Raw genomic sequence first — 24,480 nt, 5'->3', positions numbered from 1 at the left:
AGCCCAATCAGCTTTTAGTGCCTCAGGGCCTACCTCATTAAAATTCTATTTCTGATTAAAATGCTTTCGTTAAGCTGATTCAGGAGACTCGTGTTCATGTTAGTTGAGTGCTGGGCACCATCTTTTCAGTAATATTTTTTGTGGCACACAGTGGAGTTCAGGAGGAAGGGATTCGTTCACATTCGTAAATGAGTACACCAAAAAGATGCATCTTATTACAGTTAGTGGGGTGGTTAAATTTTAATTGAAAATAAAAGTCATAGCAATAAATGTGATCTGTACTACAGCAAACTCATTACATAAGTGATCTCATGACAGTGGAATGGTGAGGAGAATCAGTGGGGCTGTGAGTACTGTCATCTGGATGCTCTAAACCTTGAGAAGGGTATTGAAACTCATTCAATTCTGTGTAATGGCTTTATTTTTGATAGCACCCCTTCCTTTTACTATGAATGAATGCTGGAGTGTTAATCTGTGCAATTCTATATCGAAGAGGTTTGCTTTGTATTTCACATATTTACAATAATTGCTGAATAAGGTTAGTCATCTGATCGAAGCTTCCATTTTTATTTTTATTTCCCCATTGCTCATCTCCTTTTTTATTGCCTCAAATTCCTTCCCACTCCTGTGCTGAAGGCAGTGAGAATTGCTGGGGTGCAGTTTCCTGAAGAGTTTGCCCATCAGCCAAAGTGTTGATCCCAGGCAGTAATTGCCTGACAGAATCCAAACGGGTCCAATCCAATACTCATCGTTTGCCAGAGTCACTGAAATCAGTTTAGTGGATTGTGTGCCTCTGGTCAAAGGAAACTTAAGTTTTCTGCCTGCTGCAGCCCAAGTCAGCAGAAACCAGGAATCAGAACTTGGGTCTACTTATCACTCAAACTATTGTTCTGACCCATTTATTGATCAGTGAAGCTAAATTTGTCATTTCTACTGCAATGCTATCTTTTCTGGGGGGGTATGGTGTGATGACATTTTGTTCCTGCCAAATTCATTTTTGCATGTTTTCTTTAGAATTGTCCACAATAAGGAAACCTTCTTTTGTTCCAGCAAAGCCTCTAATTTTGAGATGTCAGCAATCAATAAAATGTGCATGCTCATTAAGAATTGTGAGGGGACTGTCCAACTTGCTTCACGATGCACAAATTTATTGCTGTTTTTCCTACAACATTTCTAAAGCACAGGTGAAGTGCCATGGGACATCCTGGGATCTTGAGAGTCGCTTACAAATGTAAATCTGACTTTAGAAAATGGCCAGAATTCTCCAATGTCACAATCCTCACCACAACTGCCAGCAGAATAGAGAACTTGGCATTCAGCCAAAACTCCATTCACTGCAGCAGGACCGGAGAATCCCAACCGCTGGCGAGATCAGAGAATTCAGCCAATACCTACAACCAAAAGGAAAAGACTAACGTCTAATCAATCTAGGCAGGATTTAAACCTTGTTCAAGACCTAAACAAATATTGGCATCCATTGCAGCTTCCTTTAATGGGAAACTTGCTGTTTTGGGAGTTGTAGGAAACCTGTCACGTTGTGGTCTTGGAGTTGCATCTTGCTATCTACTTTTGAGTAGGCAATTGGGTTGTTCCACGTTTTTCCTGATTTCTTAATACCATCTTCTAATTCCCACAGTTGCTACGGCAGCATAAAGCCAGTATTATTCAGAAGTATGTAAGGGGCTGGATGGCTCGGAAGAGGTTCTGCCAGATACGCAATGCGGTCATCTATCTCCAGTGCTGCTATCGGCGCATGAAGGCACGCCGTGAGTTAAAGGCACTGAAGATTGAAGCAAAGTCAGTAGAACACTACAAAAAACTCACTAGTGGAATGGAAAACAAAGTGGTTCAGCTTCAGAGAAAGGTAGATGATCAGGTAAGAATGATCTCTGTCTAATTTCCAAGTTCAATGTAAATTTAAAATTGGGCTATTGCATAAAAGTAGGAACAGATGAATAATGTTCTCATATGTATAAATATCACTGCCATACAGTGTCTAAGTAAGTCAAATGGAAATTTCTCCAATCATGCCTACTTTTCAATGGCAACTCAAATTCATTTGAAAATGTTGTTCCTTTGTTTAAGAAGGGCTGCAGGGAAAAGCCTGGAAACTACAGGCCAGCGAGCCTAACAATTGTAGTGGGTAACTTGTTAGAAGGTATTCTGAGAGACGGGATCTACAGGCATTGAGAGAGACAAGGACTGATTTGGGCAAGTCAGCATGGCTTTGAGACGCGATTTTCCATTCACATGAATTTGATTGAGTTTTTGAAGGGACAACCAAGAAGGTAGATGAGGGCAGTACATGGACTTCAGCAAGGCTTTTAACAAGGTACCTCATGGTAGGTTATTGAATAAGGTTAAATCTCACGGGATCAGGGTGAGGTAGCAAACTGGATGCAAAATTGGCTTGATGACAGAGGACGGTTGTAGAGTGCTGTTGTTCAAACTGATTTTATGACGGATAGGTTATGGTTTTGTGAAGGGGAGATTGTGTCTCACTAAATTGATTAAGTTTTTCGAGGAAGTGACGAAGATGATTAATGAGTGGATGTTGTCTGCATGGACTTCAGTAAGGCCTCACAAGATCCAATATGGCAGACTGGTACAGAAAGTGAAGTTGCACAGGATCAGAGATGAGCTGGCAAGAAGGATTCATAACTGGGTCAGTCATAGAAGATAGAGGGTAGCAGTGGAAGGATGCATTTCTGAATGGAGGGCTGTGTCTAGAGGTGTTCCACGGGGATCAGTTCTGGGACCTCTGCTGTTTTTAATATATATAAATGATTTGGAGGAAACGTAACAGGTTTGATTAGTAAGTTTGCGGATGACACAAAGGTTGGTGGAATTGCAGATAGCAATGAGGACCGTCGGAGGATACAGCAGGATATAGACGGTTAGAGACTTGGGCGGAGAGATGACAGTTAGAGTTTAATCCAGACAAATGTGAGGTAATGCATTTTGGAAGGTCTAATACAGATGGGAAATATACAGTAAATGGAAGCCCCCTTAAGAGTATTGATAGGCAGAGGGATCTGGGTGCACAGGTATACAGGTCACTGAAAGTAGCAATGCAGTGGAGAAAGTAGTCAAAAAGGCATAAGGCCAGGGTATTGAGTTTAAAAATTGACAAGTCATCTTGCAGCTTTATTGAACCCAGTGATCTCCCTATACCTTGACCCATTGACCATTGTAGTGAAGGAGTTGAGTTTATGCGATGATTCCAGATTTCGTCTAAACACTAATACATTTTGGAAAATGTATTTTCTAAAATTTTGCCGTTCCATCAATATATAGAAGATAGCCTGGGAGTGAGCTTTTCCCTTCATTTGTGAGACAGTGATGGCCTAGTGGTATTATCACTAGACTATTATTCCAGAAACTTAGTTAATGTTCTGGGGACCTAGGTTTGAATCCCAGCACGGCAATTGTTGGAAAAACTCATCTGGTTCACTAATGAATTTTGGGGAAGGAAATCTGCCATCCTTACCTAGTCTGGCTGACATGTGACTCCAGAGCCACAGCAATGTGGTTGACTCTCAACTGCCCTCCAAGGGCAACTGGGGATGGACAATAAATGCTGGCCAGCCAGTGATGCCCATTGGCAACAAGCGAATTAAAAAAAAATCAACAAAGCATTTTTGTCTAGTCTCCAATTCACAATCTCCATTCAAATTCATCATTAGGATGTTAGCAGAGCCAGGATTCAGTATTTCCTCTTCCTATGTTAGGAGATGAAGGCATTATCTCCACTTCCCTGTGCCCCACCCAAATGAAAGGCTTTATAATGGAATATTTGTTACTCTCTCTTCCGCATTTTGTAGGGAAGCCCTTGGCTTCCATTTGTTATCCACTTTAAGTTCTCCCTGTGAGGCTTTTGTTTTTTAAATTCTCTGGGTGTGAACCTTGTTGCCAAATCTGATATCTGTTGTTAATGCCCCATGATAAAGTGGAGATGGTGAGCGTTCTTGAACTGTTATAGAGACAGCCTGACATTCCACAGAGCACTATATAGAAGCATTCCTTTGTTTAGGATAGTAGCCTTCAATATAAAGTTCATGAAAGCCATGCTCTAAATTGCGTAATGGATAGAAACTTCCCAAGTTTTCAGTATTAGTTTGAAATGTTCTCGATTGGGAATCACACATTTGGGTTCGTCTTCGTATGAGAGAACTTACCAGGATGGTATATGTTTATGCAAAATCCAGAGCAGTGCGTGTGATTTTTATCTATACGGTTGTCCATACTCATAATCCTTTCCTTAGAACAAGGAGCACAAGGTGTTGACCGAGCAACTGTTGGCAGTGACCACGGCACAAGCTACTGAAATCAGTAAACTTACCAAGGAGTTGGACCGATGCCGTGAACTCCAGGGAGATGAGAACCAAGTAACGAGCTTACAGGAGGAGATTGAGAAACTCCGCAAAGAACTTGAGAAATCCCAGACAGAACGCAAAGTCCTGGTGGACACCCACACCAAAGAGAAGGCTGAACTTCAGCAGGTAACTGAAAGCTGAATAAACCAGTTAATAACTAATAACCACTTTATTGACCAATTCCAGGTCATTCCTTTCAAAATGTTGCTAAAGCTTGCCCTCGATATCTTCTTTTTTGGACAATAAATTAAAATTGATTGTTTATTTAACCAATGTTAGAGAATGATTGTGACTTTTATACTTACTCAGTGCTCACATTGAGTATGAACTGGTTCCCACTGGCTTCAGCTCTCAAACATTGATGGAAACCCATAATTTTATTTTTTCAACATGTAGGTAGAGAAGGCTGTGCACCTCTGCCCTGTGTAAAGTGATTACTGTCAGCTTTCCTTGGAGATCTCCTTGAAGCCCCTAAGATCTTGAATTGTGATTCATTGTTTCCTAGATGCTGTGTGTATTCAGGTGTTCTTTTTGCTTGGGGTTTCTGAATTCATGTGCATCAACTATCCAAAAGAAAAATCTAAATAACAACAGAGCAGCCTGCCACATCTCTACTGGTGCTTGTTCATCAACCAGAATTATCTACATTCACTCTTCCTTTCTGCATTCGTGTTCACAATCCTTACTTAGGAATTCAGTAAATATTTATTTTCAAGTACTTTTCTCGCCTCTGCCTCAGTAGCTACTTGGAGTAGAACATTCCATGTTCCAGTAACCTCCGTGGAACTTATTGGAACTCTACCAACCTCCCTCTCTATTCCTCAAGAGTGTTATCTGTGAACTTTCTATTGACCAACTGCTGGAATCAATCCTTCCTGATTTTACTTTCTCTAAACCCTTTATTGTACATTATGTCACTCTTTGGACAGAAGTGTGATTCTCACCAGTTTGGGTTGGGGTGGGGGTGAGGCACAGAGCCTAATTCGCTGGTGAAGCTGTCTGCAGATGGTTTGGGGTGCCATTGTGGAGGTGCCCCAATCTCCAAGTGTATTGGGAGACCTCCTGCCACCTCTCCGCCACACACCATTCCCCCCCCCCCCCACTCCACTCCCCCTTGGAAACACAGGTTGCCGGCATCATGATCCCCTCCATGGCCCACCCTTCATGCCACTCCCTGCCGATCACCCTCATCTGCAAAGCTATCCCTGCACCCACCAAGAGCTTCCTTGTCCCCTTCCTTCCCCAACTTTGATTCCATCCTCACTCAAGCCCCCATCCTGTTGACACTGCCCTGGCACTTCCTGGTGCCTGGTGGGCAGTGCCAGGGTGCAGGTGGGCACTGCCTGGCCATGCCCCTGACCACCGGAAACATCAATGGCCTCTGATCCCCTTGGCGAGGCCACCATGTCTGATCTGCACTGATGCGGATGTCTGACCGGTGACAAGGCAAGTGTTTGTGAGGCTAGAAGATGCTGTGTGTGGCACATTCGTGACATGCTAAGCATACCATTTTGGGCATGAAGCCCAACCTGCCAGCAGAACAGTGCCGATAACTGCGTGTGGCACGAAAATGGGTGCAATTCCAATTTTTCACTCCACATGCAATCTTACTGGCTCACTGTGCCAGTTGATGGGCACAGTGAGCCAGTAAGATCGCGCCCCAAGTGTTTCTTCACAACTATAATCTTTCATTCTTGTGAATCTTCACTGGATGGCTGTAATAACTTTCCAACAAAGGGATGCTGAGCACTACACAAAATACTGACCTATTTCTTTTCTTTATATTCAATGCACACTAAATGAAACCAACAGCCCCGATTGCCATTTTATTGCCTTTCCATTCTGCAGGGTCATCTGGGGTGAAATCCTTAATTAAAGGACACGACCCTTCATAAAGTTGTATTGAAATTCTGTAAATATTTCTCTGTTCATATTTAAAATATTTGTTGATCTACTAGAGAAATCATTTTTGGCTTGGAAGGCAAAATTATTCCAGGCTGTAAAATGTGCCAAATAAAGTATGAAATCACTTTTCCCCGCTGGAATATAAATCTCATGCCTTCAGCATTTAATTCCACTTGAGTAATTTCTAAATCTACCATTACTACAAAGGGCACTTCTGTGTACTTCAGTTTTTTAATCTGCAATAAAAGAGTTGACTAAAGAGCAGTGTCAGCATTTATGAAGTTGTTGGTCAGTTTTTTGCTACTTTTCTACGTTAGCTTGTGTAAGGATGTTTTTTCAAATCAAATACAATCCTAACCAACTCAATTTCTCCTCATATGTCAGTCTGGTAAACCTTCTTGGCATTCTCTCTAGGGCAAGACCATACCTCCTCAGGTAAGGAGACCAAAACTGCACACAATATTCCAGGTTTGGCCTCCCAAGGACTTTCAGAAGGCTTTTGACAAAATTCCTTGAAAGAGATTACCGTGCAAAATTAAAGTACGTGGGATTGGGGGTAGTATATTGAGATGGATAGAAAACTAGTTGACAAACAGGAAACAAAGAATAGGAATAGCTAGGTCTTTTTCAAATGACAGGCAGTGACTCGTGAGGTACCACAGGGATCAGACCTCGGGCCCCAGCTATTCACTATATATATATTAATGATTTAGACAAATGAACTCAATGTAATATCTTCAAATTTGCTGATGACACAAAGCTGGGTGGGAGGATGAGCTGTGAGGAGGTTGCAGAGGTCTGTCAGTGTGATTTGGAAAATGATTGGCAGATGTAGTATAATTTGGATAAATGTGTGGTTATCCACTTTAGTAGCAAAAATAGGAAGGCAGATTACTATCTGGCCATAAATTAGGAGAGGGGAATGTGCAATGAGACCTGAGTATCTTTGTACACCATTCACTGAAGATAAGCATGCAGCAAGCAGTAAAAAAGGTAAATGGTATGTTGGCCTTTAAAGCAAGAGAATTTGAGTATAGGAACAGGGATATCTTGATGCAATTATACAGGGCTTTGGGAGGCCAAACCTGGAATATTGTGTGCAGTTTTGGTCTCCTTATCTGAGGAGGTATGCTCCTGCCCTAGAGGGAGTGCTGAGAAGGTTTACTGGACTGATATACAAGGAGAAATTGAGTTGATTAGGATCGTATTCTCTGGAGTTTAGAAGAGTGAGGGGGAATCTCACAGAAACCTATAAAATTCTAACAGGAATAGACAGCGTAGATGCAAGAAGGATGTTCACCATGGCGGGGGACCAGGTGTCACAATCTGAGGATACAGGGTAGACCATTTAGGTTAAAGATTAGAAATTTCTTCACCTAAAGACGTCAGCCTGTGGAATTTGCTACCACAGAAAGTAGTTAAGATTGAGGCCAAAACATTGAATGTTTCTAAGAAGCAGTTAGATATAGCACTTGAGGCAAGAGGGATCAAAAGATATGGAGGGAAGGTGGGATCAGGCTATTGAGTTAGATGATCAGCCATGATCATAATGAATGGCGGAGCAGGCTTGAAGAGCTGAATGGCGTCCTCCTGCTCCTATTTTTTATGTTTCTATTATTAGGGCAGTGTAGATGGGAAACAAAGCTATATCTAATTGGCACTATTCTTGAGCTGAAAGTGGTTGATACTGACAGTGAAAAAAGTGGGAAAATGTTCTATTCTCCAGCACTTGTGAATGTGAGTGAAGAAAAACAGTGTCTGAGGAGAGGTGCCTCTAAGGCAGAACATTTTGCTACAATATGCTGATATTTCGCAGCATAATTTACACACCATGGTGCTGTTTGCCTCATCAGTTGTTTCAAATCATCTCCATTAATGTTGTCTGTGTAAACAGGTCCAAAGGGCACACCTTTTCTCTGCATACATATTATCTGAGGGAGAGAAATCAATCATAGCATCAAACCCATGTGCAAAGTCTGATCTTTCTGTGAACTACTGATAAACTCTAAGAAATTCAGTTAATCTCTGTTCACTTAGCATAATTAAATCTGTAAATTACAGCAACTAAGTACAAAAATGGAAATTGCATAACATTTATTTCTCCTGGTTCTACTCGAGTGGAAACACCATCCCTAAATCTACTTTATCAAATATTCATTATAAAAATACTTTATTCAGGTCCATCTCTCCTTTGTAGCATCTTCCTATTAAGCCTCTCTGACATGGTTTCTCTTTTGCTTAACCTAAGGGGGATGTAGTTCCTTCACCGTTTCTTTAGCTGAAGGTGGCCAATTCATCAGAGTTTGAGATTTTCTTTTCCCAGGGTTTATTAGCCAACAAGGGATTTCCTTGTTCCTCTTGGAAAGCAGTAATGAACCTTTCTGCTGAGCAGCAATTATTTGCACAACTGAATGGCTTTGTAGGTAGACCAATCAAATAGGTATAAAGAATCAATTACATAGAGCAGTTTGGAGCTACACAGACAAGTAGCTAAGATGAAATGGGTGGGACTGGCAGAGTCCTTTAGCAGATGTACTTGGTTAGCCAGTTGAGTCTTTACAGCAACCATTCTGCTTTCATGTTCACATTTTTCCTGTGGAGTTTATTGAATTCAGTTTTACAGCTTGCCATGGAGTGTAATTTTATAAACTTTAGCCCAGTACAATAACCATTACAATACCATAGACTTTAATTAGGACCTTTCACATTTGTTTGACTCCATATCATGCAGCAGTGCCTCGATAAAAAAGCATTAATGGAGTTAAACTAAACAGGTTGACAAATATAAATGAAACTTGTCCCAAGATGTTTGAGACGCCAAGTTACTGACTAGAACTGAGAAGCCCAAAATGTCAACTTTCCTTTATCTTGCAGCCGCCTTCATGATGAACTGACTCAACTGAGGCCAAGCTTTGTTAATGCCATTTAGTCAGTTTCATGTAAAGCAAAAACTTCACCCATCAAGACAAAAGCAAATCACTGCAAATGCTGGAATCTGAAACAAAACCAGAAAATGCTGGAAAATCTCAGCAGGACTGACAGTAGTGGTGGAGAGAGGACAGAGCCAATGTTTCAAGTCTGGATGACTCTTCAGAGCTTCATTCAGACATGAAACGTTAGCCCTGTTCTCTCTCTGTAGATACTATCGGACCTGCTGAGATTTTCCAGCATTTATTGTTTTTGAAACTACACCTATTAATTTTGCAGACCGTGAAAAATGAACTACCTGACTTCTCAGTCAGGTTGCAGGCAATCATGTTGATGTCAGCCTGACAATATTTTGTTGAAGGGTCTCACACTAACGGTCATTATTAAGCCAAAGGCAATTACTAGGATTACTTCAGGGAATATTGCAACATTTTATTGCTGAATACTTCTTTAATAAAGTAAAGGGAGACCAATTTCTCAAGTTTTTGGAGCTTTCTGTTTCTCCAAATTAATGTCAGAGTGAAAAATCTTTGCAATAAAAGTATGTTTAGAAATTGAAGCTCTGAATCCCTTCTAATGGAATTACACTGAATAAATCAGCACAATTTCTTCTAAATTGTGGCAGGAAAGATCTGATTTAACCCTTTCCTCACAAAAGAAATAACTTTTTTTAAGAACAGGAAATGCTATTTGTACCATCTGTTTTCAATGATTCTAACTTCATCTAACCACTGCCTTGGCCCAATCCCTTATCTATTCCAGAATCATCTCTAATGTGTGAGCTTATTTCGTGTTTGTTCCAATGGCCTTCAGGGATAACTTAATCAATGTACTCTCTCATTTTAATTTTACTTTTCTCCCAAATGTTATGACCTGTTCCAGAATTTCTATTTGCAGGAAAGTCCAAAACTAAAGGCCATAAATAGTTGCTAATAAATCCAGTAATGAATTTGGGAGAAAATTCTTTACTGAGCGTGTTGAGAACGTGGAACTTGCTGCCACATGAAGTAGTTGAGGCAAATAACATTGATGTACTTAACAGGAAGCTAGCTAAATACTGAGGAAGAAGGAAAGAGAAGGATATAGTGGAGTAGGAAGAAGCACACTGAGCATAGACTGCTTGGGCCAAATGATCTGTTTCTGTGCTGCAGTTCCATGCAAGCAAATCTTGACATCCTGATCACTGCTGAAAAGTACATGTCTTATTGCAGTGCCATTCATAGTTTGCTAATTTATTGATACTGATTGCCAAGGGCAACACATGGATCATAGGTATTTGGCAGACAGCTGTAGAAAAATGTCACAACACAAGACAATGTTCTTGGGCAATGATAGATAATTGCAGGTGGACAGAAAAGCCCTTGGTTCACTTTGGAAGGTTTACTATTTTATGTTCTTTTAGCTGAAGCAAGTGGTATTTAAATCAGTAACTATATTTTAAAGTGGTTGCTTTTGATTTTCCCTTCTTAGCGTGTGTTGGATCTGGAGAAGGAGAATACTCTTCTGAAAAATGAGAAAGATGAGCTGAACCAGAGCATCAAGAATGAATCCAAAGATCTCACAGGTCTGATGAATTATTTTCATGGTATCGAGTTCCTCTTGTTTTGGCTGTGACCCTTTTAAACCCCTATGATTTAGAGGCATAAGGATGAGATCCGACTGTGCTTAAAGGAGGAAGCAGTCTAGTTGCACCAGTACTTGTGTGAGCTATCTATTCAGACATGTTAAGGAAAGCTGTGCCTTACAAGATGGGTGTTTAACGTGTTCTTAATTGCAATGGGGGCAGTTCTCCCATGGTTTACATGGACTTCAGCAAGGCATTTGATAAGGTCCCCCATGCAAGACTTCTTGAGAAGGTGAGAGGGCATGGGATCCAAGGGGCTTTGGCCTTGTGGATCCAGAACTGGCTTGCCTGCAGAAGGCAGAGAGTGGTTGTGGATGGGTCTTTTTCTGCATGGAGGTCAGTCACCAGTGGAGTGCCCCAGGGATCTGTTCTAGGACCCTTGCTGTTTGTCATTTTCAGAAATGACCTAGATGAGGAAGTGAAGGGATGGGTTAGTAAGTTTGCCGACGATACGAAGGTCGGTGATGTTGTGGATAGTCTGGAGGGATGTCAGAAGTTGCAGCATGACATAGATAGGATGCAAGACTGGGCGGAGAAGTGGCAGATGGACTTCAACGCGGATAAATGTGTAATGGTCCACTTTGGCAGGACCAACGGGATGCAGGAGTACAATATCAAGGGTAAGAGTCTTAGCTGGGTTGAAGAGCAGAGGGATCTTGGGGTCCAGGTCCCTGGGACTCTTAAATTGGCCTCACAGGTGGAGGATGTAGTCAAGAAGGCATATGGTGTACTGGCCTTCATTAATCGAGGGATTGAGTTTAGGAGTCGGGAGGTAATGCTGCAACTTTATAGGACCTTTGTCAGACCCCACTTGGAGTACTGTGCGCAGTTCTGGTTGCCTCACTACGGGAAGGATGTGGAAGCTATTGAGAGGGTGCAGAGGAGATTTACAAGGATGTTGCCTGGATTGGGAGGCATACCTTATGAAGATAGGTTGAGGGAGCTAGGTCTCTTCTCCCTGGAGAGACGAAGGTTGAGAGGCGACCTGATAGAGGTTTATTAAATGTTGAGAGGAATAGATAGGGTGGATTCTCAGGCTATTTCCCAGGGTTGAAATGGTCGCTACGAGAAGACACAGGTTTAAGGTACTGGGAAGCAAGGACAGAGGAGATGTCAGGGGTAAGTTTTTCACTCAGAAGGTCGTGAGTGAGTGGAATCGGCTGCTGTCGGTGGTGGTAGAGGCAATCTCGCTGGGGTCTTTTAAAAGACTTCTGGATGAGTATATGGGATCTAATGGCATTGGAAGTTACAGATAGTTCTATGGCTTGGTAGGTATAGATGTGATCGGTGCAACTTTTGGGCCGAAGGGCCTGTTTGTGCTCTAGTGTTCTATGTTAAAACCAAGTGCCCAATGGGTGGGAAAATCTCCCGTTTTGTGGGTGAACTTAATTTCACGAATCTCCGGCATTCTGTGCTCCACAGAGTGCTGATATGTGGTGGGTGGGTCCTCATCCCGCTAGAGAGACCAGAATCAGCGCACTGAGTGGCCACTGTGCATGTGCTGATCTGTTGGTGGGGCGATAGGTGCATGCGCAATAGCCCCCCCCATCACCAGCCTTCTGATTTCTTTTCCAGGCACAACCACCACTCTCTGCCCCCCCCCCCCCCCGCCCAACCCCCACCACCTCCCCAATGCTGAGTAATGCAGCAGGCCCCTTACCTTTCCATTCCTTAATACTTGTATTCTCATTACAATGTGCATTAAGTAATCCTTTCTGAGTGCTATAAACAATGTCCAACTCCCTATTTTGTTCAATTGTAGATTTTCCTCCACTGTGCCTTGTTTGTATATAACATGCTGAAACTTCTACTGAATGGTACAACAGACTTGAAGGGCTACCTGGCCCACTCTTGTTTTTATGTTCTTAAATAATGCCATTGGCATTTCCCTTTTAAGTGAGAATAAACACTGCAAACCAAGTGTGCAGGGAACACATGAATCTGAATAGCAACATTTATTTTCTGCCTTGAACCATTGCCTATAATAAGATTGCACTGTCTCTACAGAGAAACTCACACACAAGTCAGCGAAGGAAAATGAGCTGGCAAGGAAGGAGCTGGATGAAGAACGCTCTCGTTATCAAAACCTCCTGAAAGAGTATTCCCGTCTGGAGCAGCGCTATGACAATCTGCGTGAGGAAGTGACCCTCATCAAGGTGATTTTCTAAAGCTAAACGTTCTAATTAGGTTTCATTTTTAAAACAAAAATGTATATAGTGAAAACGCACTATACTTGAGACTGTTCAGCACTTGTGTATGTTCCTGAACTCTGGTGCAATTTGTATCAGGAAATGGCCAAAATTAGGGCCAATTTCCATCTCTGTTGCATCTTACAATGTGGTCATGGATAAGGTGCACATAGTGTCTTTGGTAGATGTTAGAAAAGTCATAGACAAAGTAGATGAAAAGAGGACACGGAAATCATTTGTATCATTTCCCAATTAACAAGGAAACTATGTTCAGCTGACAAAGAAAACTGTTACGAACAGCTAGTAAAATTGCATTTAGGTCCCAATGATGTCATCAGGACCCAATATTCATGAGATTAAAAAGGACCTGCCAACTTCAAGCAGATGCCCTCGCTCATTGGAAGAGCAGGTGAAAATGGGACATGGCAGCTTCTGGCAATCAAACAGCAGATAAGTAATTGGTCATTTTAGCTGTCAATCCAGCAGGATTAAGATTGCCCACATCATGTCTGAGGAAGAATGGGAGGAGGTTCTCCATTCCCAGTGGAATGCCATGCTCACATGGCATATGAGTCAGAGATAGGACTCCAACAATGTTGGTCAGAAAGTCAAGCTCTGTGTGGGTCAGGCCTTATCCTGGAAATGCATCACCTTAGAATTGCCTCGTTCCCCGAATGGAGACATTGCAGGAGCAAATCACAGTCTTGCAAGAGTATTTTGTTCTGTTGGCACTCATCGATATGGTAGAGTAATTTTACATCCGGAGTGGATCCAAGGTACAGGGCCACACTCGAACACAATGAGTTTTGGATGCCCAGTGCAAATCCCTATGTTTTGTGTTTCTAAAACACCACTTATACTTTTCATCACTATTTGAATTATGTTTCAAGAGCCAGTCAAAGAGGACTGTTGATGGCCCACAACTTAAGAGGGATGATGTACTGGAGGGGACATCAAATGAAGCTTTGTGGATAGGACTTAGGAATGAAAAAAGGGGAGCCACGTTGTTGGTGTTTATTATAGATTGTCAGATAGAGGGATATTGAGAAGCAAATATGTGTTCAGTTTGTGGAGGTGTGTAAAAATAATAATAGGGTCATTATATTAGGTTATTCCAACTTTCCCAACTTTAACCTGGATATAGAGTGATGAGTACTTAGATGAAGTAAATTTCTTGAAATGTGTGCAGGAGAACATCTTAAATCAATATGTGGAGGGTCCAACAATGGAGGGAGCTGCGCTGGACCCAATTCCGGGGAACGAAACTGGACAGATAATTAAGGTGGTGGTGGGGGAGCACTTTAGTGATTACGATCACAACACAGTACAACTTAAGCTTGTTATGGACAAGGAAATAAGTGGCAAAGAAAATCTTTGGATTGGGGGAGAACAGATTTTAGTAAAATAAGACACGCTGGCACAGGGATTAGCACTGTTGCCTCACAGCGCCAGAGACCCAGGTCCGATTCCCAACTGTCTGTGTGGAGTTTTCACATTCTCCCCATGTGAGTGGGTTTCTTCCAGATGCTCCACTGTCAGCCAGATCTGTACTGGGTCACCTATTATTTGTCATTTGTATAAATGACATTGATGGCTATGTTAGGGATAGGATTAGTAAGTTTACAGATGACACAAAATTTGGCCAGGTGGTTAACAGTGAGGCGGAGAATCTTGGGCTGCAAGAAGATAGGGACAGAATGGTCAAATGGGCATTTGATAAATGGCAGATGGAATGTAACCAGAAAAATGTAAGGTGATAACGCTTTGGAAGGAGTAATTTGACAAGAAAGTATTCAATGAATAGTAGGACACTAGGAAGTTCTGTGGAACAAAGGGACCTTGGCGTGTTTGTCCACAGATTTCCGATGGAAGGGCATGATAGGGTGGTGAAAAAGGCATATGGGACACTTGCCTTTTTTCAATCAAGGAATATATTACAAAAGCAGGGAAGTCATGTTGAGGTTATATCAAACTTTGGTGAAGCCACAGCTGGAGTACTTTGTGCAGTTCTGGTCACAACATTATATGAAGGATGTGATTGCACTGGAGGGGGTGCAGAGGGGATTCACAAGGATGCTGCCTGGAATGGAACATTTATGTTATGAAGAGAGATTGAATAGGCTTGGGTTGTTTTCGTTGGAGCAGAGAAGACTGAGGGGGGAACGTGATCAAGATATACAAGATTGAGAGATGTGGGCAGGGTGGATAAGGAGCAGCTGTTTCCCCTTAGCTGAAGGATCTGTCATGAGGGGACATAGACGCAAGGTGAAGGGCAGGAGGTTTAGGGGGATGTGACAGACTGGAATGCACTGCCTGGAAGGGTGGTGGTGGCAGGTTGCTATGGGCCAAGTGCTGGCAGATGGGATTAGGTGGGAGTTTCTGAATCAGTGCAGACTCGATGGGCTGAAGGGCCTCTTCTGCGCTGTATAATTCAGTGACTAAGTCAGTCATATCTTCCAGGTTGCTGGTAAAATATGACTTAAGTCTATAATAATAGAAAAAGAGTGTGGAAGATAAATATGATTACCCCCTCAGCTCATTTTCCCCCCCTGACTTGCTAACAAACTGAGTGTTTGGCATCAGCAGTCCCATTCTTCTTACGTAATACATGATTTACATCGCAAGTAGAAGCTGGAATAGGCCGTGAGTCCCTTCGTGCCTGCTCCGCCATTCATTATAATCAAGGCTCATCATTCAACTCATTAATCTATTCTTGCTTTCCACCCAAATCCTTTGATCCCTTGAGCCCAAAGAACTATATTGATCTTCTTGAAAACATACAATGTTTTGGCCTCAATTACTTTCTGTGGTAGAGAATTCCACAGGTTCACCACTCTCTAGGTGAAGAAATTTCTCCTCATCTCAGTCCTAAATGGTTTACCCCCTATCCTTAAGACTGTAACCCCTGGTTCTGGACTTAGGGAGATTATCCTTGGAAAGAATCACAGCCAAGTTTATTTTTGGCCTCATTCTATATTCATACACCCTCAGTCAGGACTGGGAGGAATAAACTAAAATCAATATCCTCCTCTATCAAGCAGAGACATAGATTAGTTGTACTGGTGACTCTATAGCTCTATCTGAAATTAACTACACTAGGAAGTCTCACAGCACCAGGTTAAGGCCAACAGGTTTCTTTGGAATCACAAGCTTTTGGAGCACTGCTCCTTCATCAGGTGAGTCACTCAGCAAGGAGCAGCGCTGTGAAAGCTAGTGATTCCAAATAAACCTATTGGACTTTACCCTGCTGTATGAGACTTCTCACTGTGTCCATCCCAAACCAACGCTGGCATCTCCACATCATGAAATTAACTAAATATCCAGAAGAGGGATTTAATATGGGATTCTGTGGTTTGTGTGACTCAGTTTCACTTCGGGAAATACTTTATTTATATAATTTGGAGAGCTCTTATATAAAACACTTCCCTAAGACATGTTCAGTTCAGATAAGGATATCAATATGGCATGACATAGTGGCGCTCTAATGTTGTGAAGTTCAAAGGTTCTAAAATTACTTCTGTCAATAATTCCTTTCTTTCATTCTGCTAATTCCCCATTTATTTATAAAATTATTACAGCACACCCCAGGCCACCGGAGAAATCCCTCAAATCAAAGCAGTCTCGGATCGGATTCTAACTACCCTTCCATCTCTACGTCTGAGGTTGGAGATACAGAGGATGTGGTACAGTTGGTGGAGGTAAGACATATGACAGGTTTTGAATTCTGTAATTTCACGGCACAAATATTTACAATTCCGCAATAAACAATGACAAAAGCACTAACAGTGCATCTAAAAATGAATTGGACATGCAGCATTTTTCTCATCATAGATTCCTGTAGTGCAGAAGGAGGCAATTTACCCATCAGCTCTAGAATGACACCTCTAGAAAAAGCCACTTCCATATTATTTTCCAATAACCCTGCAAATCTTTGCTTTTTCAAATAGGTAGTAAACTCCTTTTTTAAAGTTATTCCATTTCCACCATCCTTTCAGACAGTGCATTCCAAATCATAACACTGCTGAGGTTATGCTAAGCATGATGAAATAACAGTGGAGCTTTGAGTGACTAACTGGCTCCATCTTCCATTCTTTTCAAAGTTAGCAGAGTGTCCATTGGATAGTTTGATCTGACTCACCAACGAATCCTTTGTGAACTATAATTGTGGGAATTTATTCTCTTTCATGTCACTTGATTTAACATTTTGGAAGCAAGATCACCTTGTCATCTGTCCACAGGCTGAGTACCGTCCACTCCATTTTCAATCTCTTCCCACCCCAATTGATTTTCTAAAGGAGTCCTTTGCAGATGTGTTTCCCTGCTTGCCCAGCCCCCTCATTCCCATAGCAGAAAAAGCAAAACCTATAATAACTCTGAACTCTAGGCCCTACATCAAATCTTCCTTGGCTTCATCTTTGCATGGTTACAGCAGCTGTCATAACTTTCTTGGAAACAGTATATCCTTTTTTTTTCAAAGGTTTTACAAACACAGAATACAGGTGCAGGAGTAGGCCATTTTGCCCTTTGAGCCTGCACCACCATTCATAAAACATAGACCATTACAGTGCAGTACAGGCCCATTCAATATGATCATGATTGATCATGCATTTTCAATATCCCACTCCCACTTTCTCTCCATTTCCCTTGATCCTTTTAGCCACAAGGGCCATATCCAGCTTCCTCTTGAACATATCTAACAAACTGGCCCCAACAACTTTCTGTGGTAGACAATTCCACAGGTGCACAACTCTCTGCGCTCGACTTTACCATCAAGTTGCGCCCGTTTTTGAGCGTGAAAACTTAGTAAAGTTGGGCGTGAGGCGAGTAGCGCAATGCACACCCACCTCCATGCTGGTTTCCCCTTTACCAAAGCCCGAAAATGGTCACGATCGGGACCTCACCCAAAACAGGCGCTACGGCCATTTAAATTAATTTGCAAAATGTAGATTCAGGTGCTTCAGTTAGTAAGGCGAGCATCCTCCGTCAGCTCGCTTGAGATCGGTGGTGGGGAAGGTGAAGTTGGGTCAGTTGGCTGTCTGCATGAGATCGGTGATGGGGGCGGCAGTGAGGTTGGAAAGGAGGGATCCACTGCCACTCTGCCTGAGATAGGTGGGGGGAAGGGTATAAGGTGGTCGATAATGTTGTGGGGGTGAGGCAGTGTCAGTGGGGGCCAGATGGAGGCATTATCCGGCCCGTGAGCGATATGGCAGGGGAGCCGCACTGTATTTTTTTTCTGCACATGCGCATGAAGTTGTCAATTGGAGCTGCAGGATTTCGGGCGTGTTAAGCCCCGCCCACAGGCCTGTGTAGCACAATTCCGAATTGCTGATATTTTTTCAGGCATAGTGCATATGGAGGCACCTGAGAATGGGTCTAAAAGTCCGAAACACTCCCAGTTTCAAGTCCACCCAGCACTTGGAATCAGAATTATAAAATAGGCCCTCTGAGTGAAGAAGTTCTTCCCCATCTCAGTCCTGAATGACTTACTCCTTATCCTTAGACTGTGACCCCTAGTTCTGCACTTCCCCAACATTGGGAACATTCTTCCTGCATCTAGCCTATCTAGTTCCGTCAGGATTTTATATGTTTCTATGAGATCCCCTCTCACTCATCTAAATGAGTACATAAGAACATAAGAAATAGGAGCAGGAGTAGGCCATCCAGCCCTTCGAGCCTGCCCCGCCATTCAATAAGATCATGGCTGATCTGTTGCTGCTCAGTTCCACTTTCCCGCCCTCTCCCCATAACCCTTAATCCCCTCTCCTATCAAAAACCCATCAACCCGCGTCTTAAAAATATTTAGCGAGGCAGCCTCCACCACTTCAACGGGCAGAGAATTATAAGTACAAGCCCAGTTGATCCAGTCTCTCTTCATATGTCAGCCCTGCCATTCAGGGAATCAGTCTGTGAAGTTTTGCTAGCCTCCCACATTAGCAAGAATGTCTTTCCTCAGACTAGGAGACCAAAACGGCACACAATATTCAAGGTGTGGCCTCACCAAAGTCCTGTGGAACTGCAGCAAGCCATCCTTATTCCTATACTCAAAATGTTTAATTAAAGAAAGGGAAATGAACGAACAAGCACCAGATCTTGCTCCCCACACCTGATAATGATGAACAGCCTCATATGAGCTCAGTGACCCATGGGCAGAAATGTCTGTATGTTGTGCAGTCACCTTGGTGTAATGCATAGCACCTTTTGTCAATACGTTTAATGACATGTCCTCGTCAGCTGATCCAGGAAGTGGTCTTTGGTGGAAAGTTGCCTGGTTTGGTGTATTTCAGATCTTTTTTTCTTCACAGGAAGCAGGCTTGGAGAATGCTGCCATGGATATGACTATATTCCTGAAGCTGCAGAAACGAGTGCGGGAACTGGAACAAGAAAGGAAGTCACTGCGTGCTGAGATTGAACGAAAAGAAGCTGCAGAAACAAAGAAGGTGATAGAGTAATTAACTCAAAAACTGTTGTACATGACCTCTTTAAAATACAAAATTCACCAAGTCTCATGCCTCAATGCCAACTGAACTTGCAATATCACAGGCAATCATTTTGTTATTAAGCAATAATGGAGATTTTCTTGTAACAATCCCTCCTCAGTAGCTCATGAATAAAATGTACTATCTTATGTATTATAGAATCCCTACATTGCAGATGGAGGCCATTTGGCCCATCAAATCTGCATCAACAGTAGGACCTCGGCCCTATCCCTATAATCCTTCTTATTTACCCAGCTAATCCCCTGCTGCTGAGGGCAATTTAGCTTGACCAATCAACCTAATCCTTATATCTTTGGATTGTGGGAGGAAACTGGAGCACCTAGAGGAAACCCCTGCGGACATGGGCGAATATGCAAACTCCATACAGACAGTCACTCGAGGCTAGAGTTGAACCCAGGTGCCTGGCAATATGCGGCAGCACAACTACCCACTGTGCCACCATGCCATACAAATCTCGAAGTCTTAAGATTCAATTCCTGCTCTGATTTTAGCTGCAGCAGCCACAGTGCGTACTTTAATTGGTCACATCACTTACTGACCAGTGAAGAAAACAGTTGCCGCAGGTTACCTTTCATCTCTCTGGATTTTGGTTGATGCCCAGATAATGTTAAATGGTTGAGATCGTTCACTGTCCATCATCACCAGAGCTTGAGCAGTATTTATGGAGTCGCAGCACCCTTCATTTGTGAGAGATGGGTAGAGAATAAGAAAAACAATCTCCAAACAAATGCACAGCAGAAAGAAATTTGTCCCATGCTTTGAGATAATTTTATAAAAGCAACATGCTGCTGAAGGAGACACTGCCCTTGAAAAGTCAGCAAAAAATGCTGTTAGAAACATTGGCCACAATTTTGTGCCCGTGTTCACCATGAGTGCAAATGGCGACAGTCCACAATATTGAGAGTCAGAAAATGAGAATCTTGCCGATGGGTTAAGATAGCTTTTCATCAGAACCTCAACTTGAAACGTTAACTCTGTTCCTCTTCACAGATGTTGCCTGACATTTCTGAGTATTTCTGACATTTTTTGTTCACATTTCAAATTCCCCACATCTGTGGTATTTTGTTTTTCCCTCGCCCTTGGTGTTCCAGTAAACCTTCCCTGCTTTCTCACCAAGACCCTAACATACTTCCAAAAAAACCTGAATTTTATTTTCTCTGAAATGGTATTCTGTCTCATGTAATGGCCTTAATTCCCCAAATGTGTGCCAAAGATCACTTTATCTACTAAAAATTACAAGAGTTGTATCATAAAGGTGAAGTGCCCCCCTACTGTTCAATGCAACATTGGTGCACAATCTATGGATAAGAGTATTTTTGCTCCCAATAAGGAATGTGGAAATCTAAACCCATTAGACTGAAACTGGTGTTTAGAAAGAAATGATTGAAAATTTACTTTTTACCCCACTGAGAAGCTTATCACTAGTGATTTATTTGGCAGTCCAGCTAACTGCACTGTCATTGTGGAACTGTGCACAATAGAGAATCCTAGATTTAATCCCTAGTCTATATTGTGCCCCTTTAATCAGTTGAACAGCAGATGTGAGACTGCAATTAACTTTGACATTCTTGGGCTATGGGAGTCACTCAGTGTCGATCAATACCCACTAATGTGGGTGGACAAACAAAGTGTTAGCTGTGTTCATCCTTTGTCATCAAATACTTGTCAACACTCTGACTAGGGCCACATATAAAGCATTTCCACTCGAATGGGGTAATGTACAGAAAGACTGTCCCATTTCTGTATTTATATCCTAAAACAAAGTCAATTATTTTCAAGAAAAAGAAAGGAAAATGGTGAGTATTTTTTCTTCTCCAAGTTACTTTTCCATCCATTGGTATGTAAAAATAACATTGTCTTCCTTCTGTGCAGGTCAATGATTACAACAGCATCTCGGATAAGGAGCAAGCAGCTGACTTGGCTTATGACAGTTTAAAGGTATGAAATGAGCCAAATGGGATAAGTAAGGTGATTGAACGCATGTTTCTGGCCAAGGGCAGGAATCAGATCCCAGGAGGTCCTGGGCCCCTTTCTCTGTGATGACCCTATGCAATTTTTTAAAAATTCATTTGTTCATGGAATGTGGGTGTCACAGACTTGGCCAGCAGGCTTCCTGAACTGCTGCAATCCATTGTTGTGGGTCAACCCCAGTGCTGTTAGAGAATTCTAAGATTTTATCCCAGCAACAATGGTTGATGGTGAGTGACTTGGAGAGGAACTTCCAGGTGGTGGTGTTTCCATGTTCTTGTTCCTCTTGACCTTTTAGATGGTAGTGGTTTTGGGTTTGAAAGGTGCTGTTAAAGGAGCCTTGGCGAGTTTAAATGGTACAGACTGCTGCTACTGTTCATCAGAGGTGAAAGTGGTGATTGTGGTTGGGCTGCTAATTAATTGACAAGCTTTGTCCGCGGTGGTGTCAATGTCATTAGAGCTGTACTCATCCAGACAAGTGGAGAGTATTCAGTCACACTCCTGACTTGAAACTTGTAGATGTTGAACGAGCTTTGAGGTGTTAGGAGGTCAGTTACTCAATGCAGGATTGCTGGCCTCTGACCTGATAGTGTTTATATGGCTAGTTACTTCAGTTTCTGATAATCCTCAGGATGTTGATAGTGGTGGATTCAGCAATGGTAATGTCATTCAAGGGACAATGGTTAGATCCTCTCTTGTTGTAGATAGTCATTGCCTGGCACTTGCTACTTCTACTTGTGAGCCCAAGCTGGATATTGTCCAGGTCTTATTGCATTTGGACACAGACCAATTCAGTATTTGAAGAGTCATAAGTGATGCTGAAAATTTGGCAATCATGAGCAAACATCCCTACTTCTGACCTTACGATGGAAAGAAGGTAAAGATGAAGGAAGATAAAGCAGTTGAAGAAGCTTGAATCTAGGACATTACCCTGAGTTTAACTAGTTTGTAATATCTTTGTCCGTGTCATCCTGAAACTACTGAAAGTTTCTGTTTTTGATAAAGGTTTAAGAGGGGAAAGAATTAATAGGAACCTGGGGAGCAACTTTTTTACACAGAGGGCAGTATGTGGAATGAGCTGCCAGAGGAAGTGGTTGGGGCAGGGACACTGACAACATTTAAAAGGCATTTGAACAGATACATGGATAGGAAAGGTTTAGAGGGATATGAACCACATGCAGATAAATGGGGTTAGCTTAGATAGTCTTTTTGGTTGGCATGACCAGTTTGGGCCGAAGGGCCTGCCTCCATGCCATAGATTCTATGATTCTCATATTTAATTAAAATATTTATTATCCTTAGTTTTGAAACTTTCAGTTTCTCTATCAGAATATGTAAATTATTGCACACAAATTGAATTCATTTATTGCATAATGACACCTTCCAATTCTTCATCCAGCGACAAGAGTTGGAATCTGAAAACAAGAAACTGAAAAATGAACTCAATGAACTGAGAAAAACAATAGCAGACAAGGCAATCGAGGAGAATCCAACTAACGACGTGGAAAATGCGTACAGTGTATTGCTAGATCAGCTGAGGGTGGCCAATGAAGAGCTAGAGGTGCGCAAGGAAGAGGTTCTCAGGCTGAGAACTCAAATTGTGGATGCAGCTGGACAGAAAGTGGTGACAGGCAGAATGGTAATGTACCTTGTGTTGAAACAACTTGTCTTTTCTTCCTTCGCCTGTCTTCCCCATTTTTGTCTGAATTCCAGCCTTGACAAAGGGTCATCCAGACTTGAAATGTTGGCTCTATTCTCTGTCCACAGATGCTGTCCACAGAGTTGCTGAGATTTTCCAGCATTTTCTGTTTTTGCTTCAGACTACAACATTGAGAGTATTTTGCCTTTCAGGGAGATGGCAATTTGGACATCATTAGAGGCCAATTTCAGGCACATACTGCCCTATGGAGGGATTCTCCCTCTCCACAATGACAGCCCAGCTGCTGAAACTATATATTTTTTATTTACATTTGGAAAAATTGGAGGGTCTTTCCATTATGGATACCTTCTCTCTCACTTTCCTGCCCTGGCATCTTCCACAAACACAAGAGATAGAAACAGAAGTAGCCCATTGAACCCACTCCACCAGTCAGTAAGATCATCCCTGAACTTGGATTTCAACTCTACTCTCCCACACTCTTTTCCTACTGCCTGAGAAATCAAAAGCCTACCTATCCCATTGTTAAATGTAGGCAACAATGGATAATCTACAAACATATGGGACAGAGAATTTCAAAGAGTCACAACCCATGGAGTAAAATATATCTCTTCATCTCAGTCCTAAATGATCATCCTCCAAGATTGTGCCTGTGGTTTAGACTTCCCAGTCAGCAGGAACAACCTGTGTCTACTCTCTGTGGCTGTGGAGCCACTTCAGAATATTGTATCCAAAAGAGAAAACGCTAGAAAATCTCAGCAGGTATGGCAGCTTCTGTAAGGTGAGAAAAGAGCTGACGTTTCAAGTCCAGACAACCCTTTACCAAAGACCAGTTTTGACAAAGGGCCATCTGGACTTGGAATGTCAGCTCTTTTCTCTCCTTACAGAAGCTGCCATACCTGCTGAGATTTTCCAGTGTTTTCTCTTTAGGTTTCAGATTCCAGCATCTGCAGTAATTTGCTTTTATTTAGAATATTGTATGTTTATATTGTATGTAAACTCCAGAGAATACAGACCCAATTTAATTAGTCTCTCATCCTTGGACAGCCCTCTAGCCCCAGGGAGCAACCTTGTGAAGAGTTCAAATAGCACATAGTGGACTGAATTATAAAGTGGGAATTGTACTAACCTCTTTGCAATGAAGGCCAATGAGCTACTTTCCTTCCTAACATGTTGTATTCGCAAGCTAACTTCGTGTTTCTTATATGGATGCACCCAAATCTCTTTGAACAGCAATATTTGCATGTATCATACTTGTTGAAAAGTTCTACTTCTTAATTTTCTGCTTTTACTTTTAAGAATTTTCTATTCTTACAACCAAAGTGAATAACTTCAC

General features: G+C 42.1%; 1 protein-coding gene across 1 annotated transcript in view; it reads left to right on the top strand.

The window, feature by feature from the left end:
* The window catches only part of myo5b (myosin VB), a 276,339-nt gene that overhangs the window by 215,724 nt on the left and 36,135 nt on the right, over window positions 1–24,480 (top strand). Inside the window, exons 21-28 of the mRNA XM_080207332.1 lie at window positions 1,637–1,876; window positions 4,266–4,502; window positions 10,680–10,773; window positions 12,841–12,989; window positions 16,601–16,720; window positions 19,325–19,459; window positions 21,392–21,457; window positions 22,887–23,126. Coding sequence (XP_080063458.1) covers window positions 1,637–1,876; window positions 4,266–4,502; window positions 10,680–10,773; window positions 12,841–12,989; window positions 16,601–16,720; window positions 19,325–19,459; window positions 21,392–21,457; window positions 22,887–23,126 — 1,281 coding nt within the window. The remainder of the gene's footprint in view (window positions 1–1,636; window positions 1,877–4,265; window positions 4,503–10,679; window positions 10,774–12,840; window positions 12,990–16,600; window positions 16,721–19,324; window positions 19,460–21,391; window positions 21,458–22,886; window positions 23,127–24,480) is intronic.

The sequence above is a fragment of the Carcharhinus amblyrhynchos genome, chromosome 1 (genome assembly GCF_965287045.1).
Source record: "Carcharhinus amblyrhynchos chromosome 1, sCarAmb.v2.hapA, whole genome shotgun sequence".
Classification (NCBI taxonomy): domain Eukaryota; kingdom Metazoa; phylum Chordata; class Chondrichthyes; order Carcharhiniformes; family Carcharhinidae; genus Carcharhinus; species Carcharhinus amblyrhynchos.
Note: the sequence above shows the minus strand (reverse complement) of the source record. Positions and strands in the feature narration are given on the sequence as shown.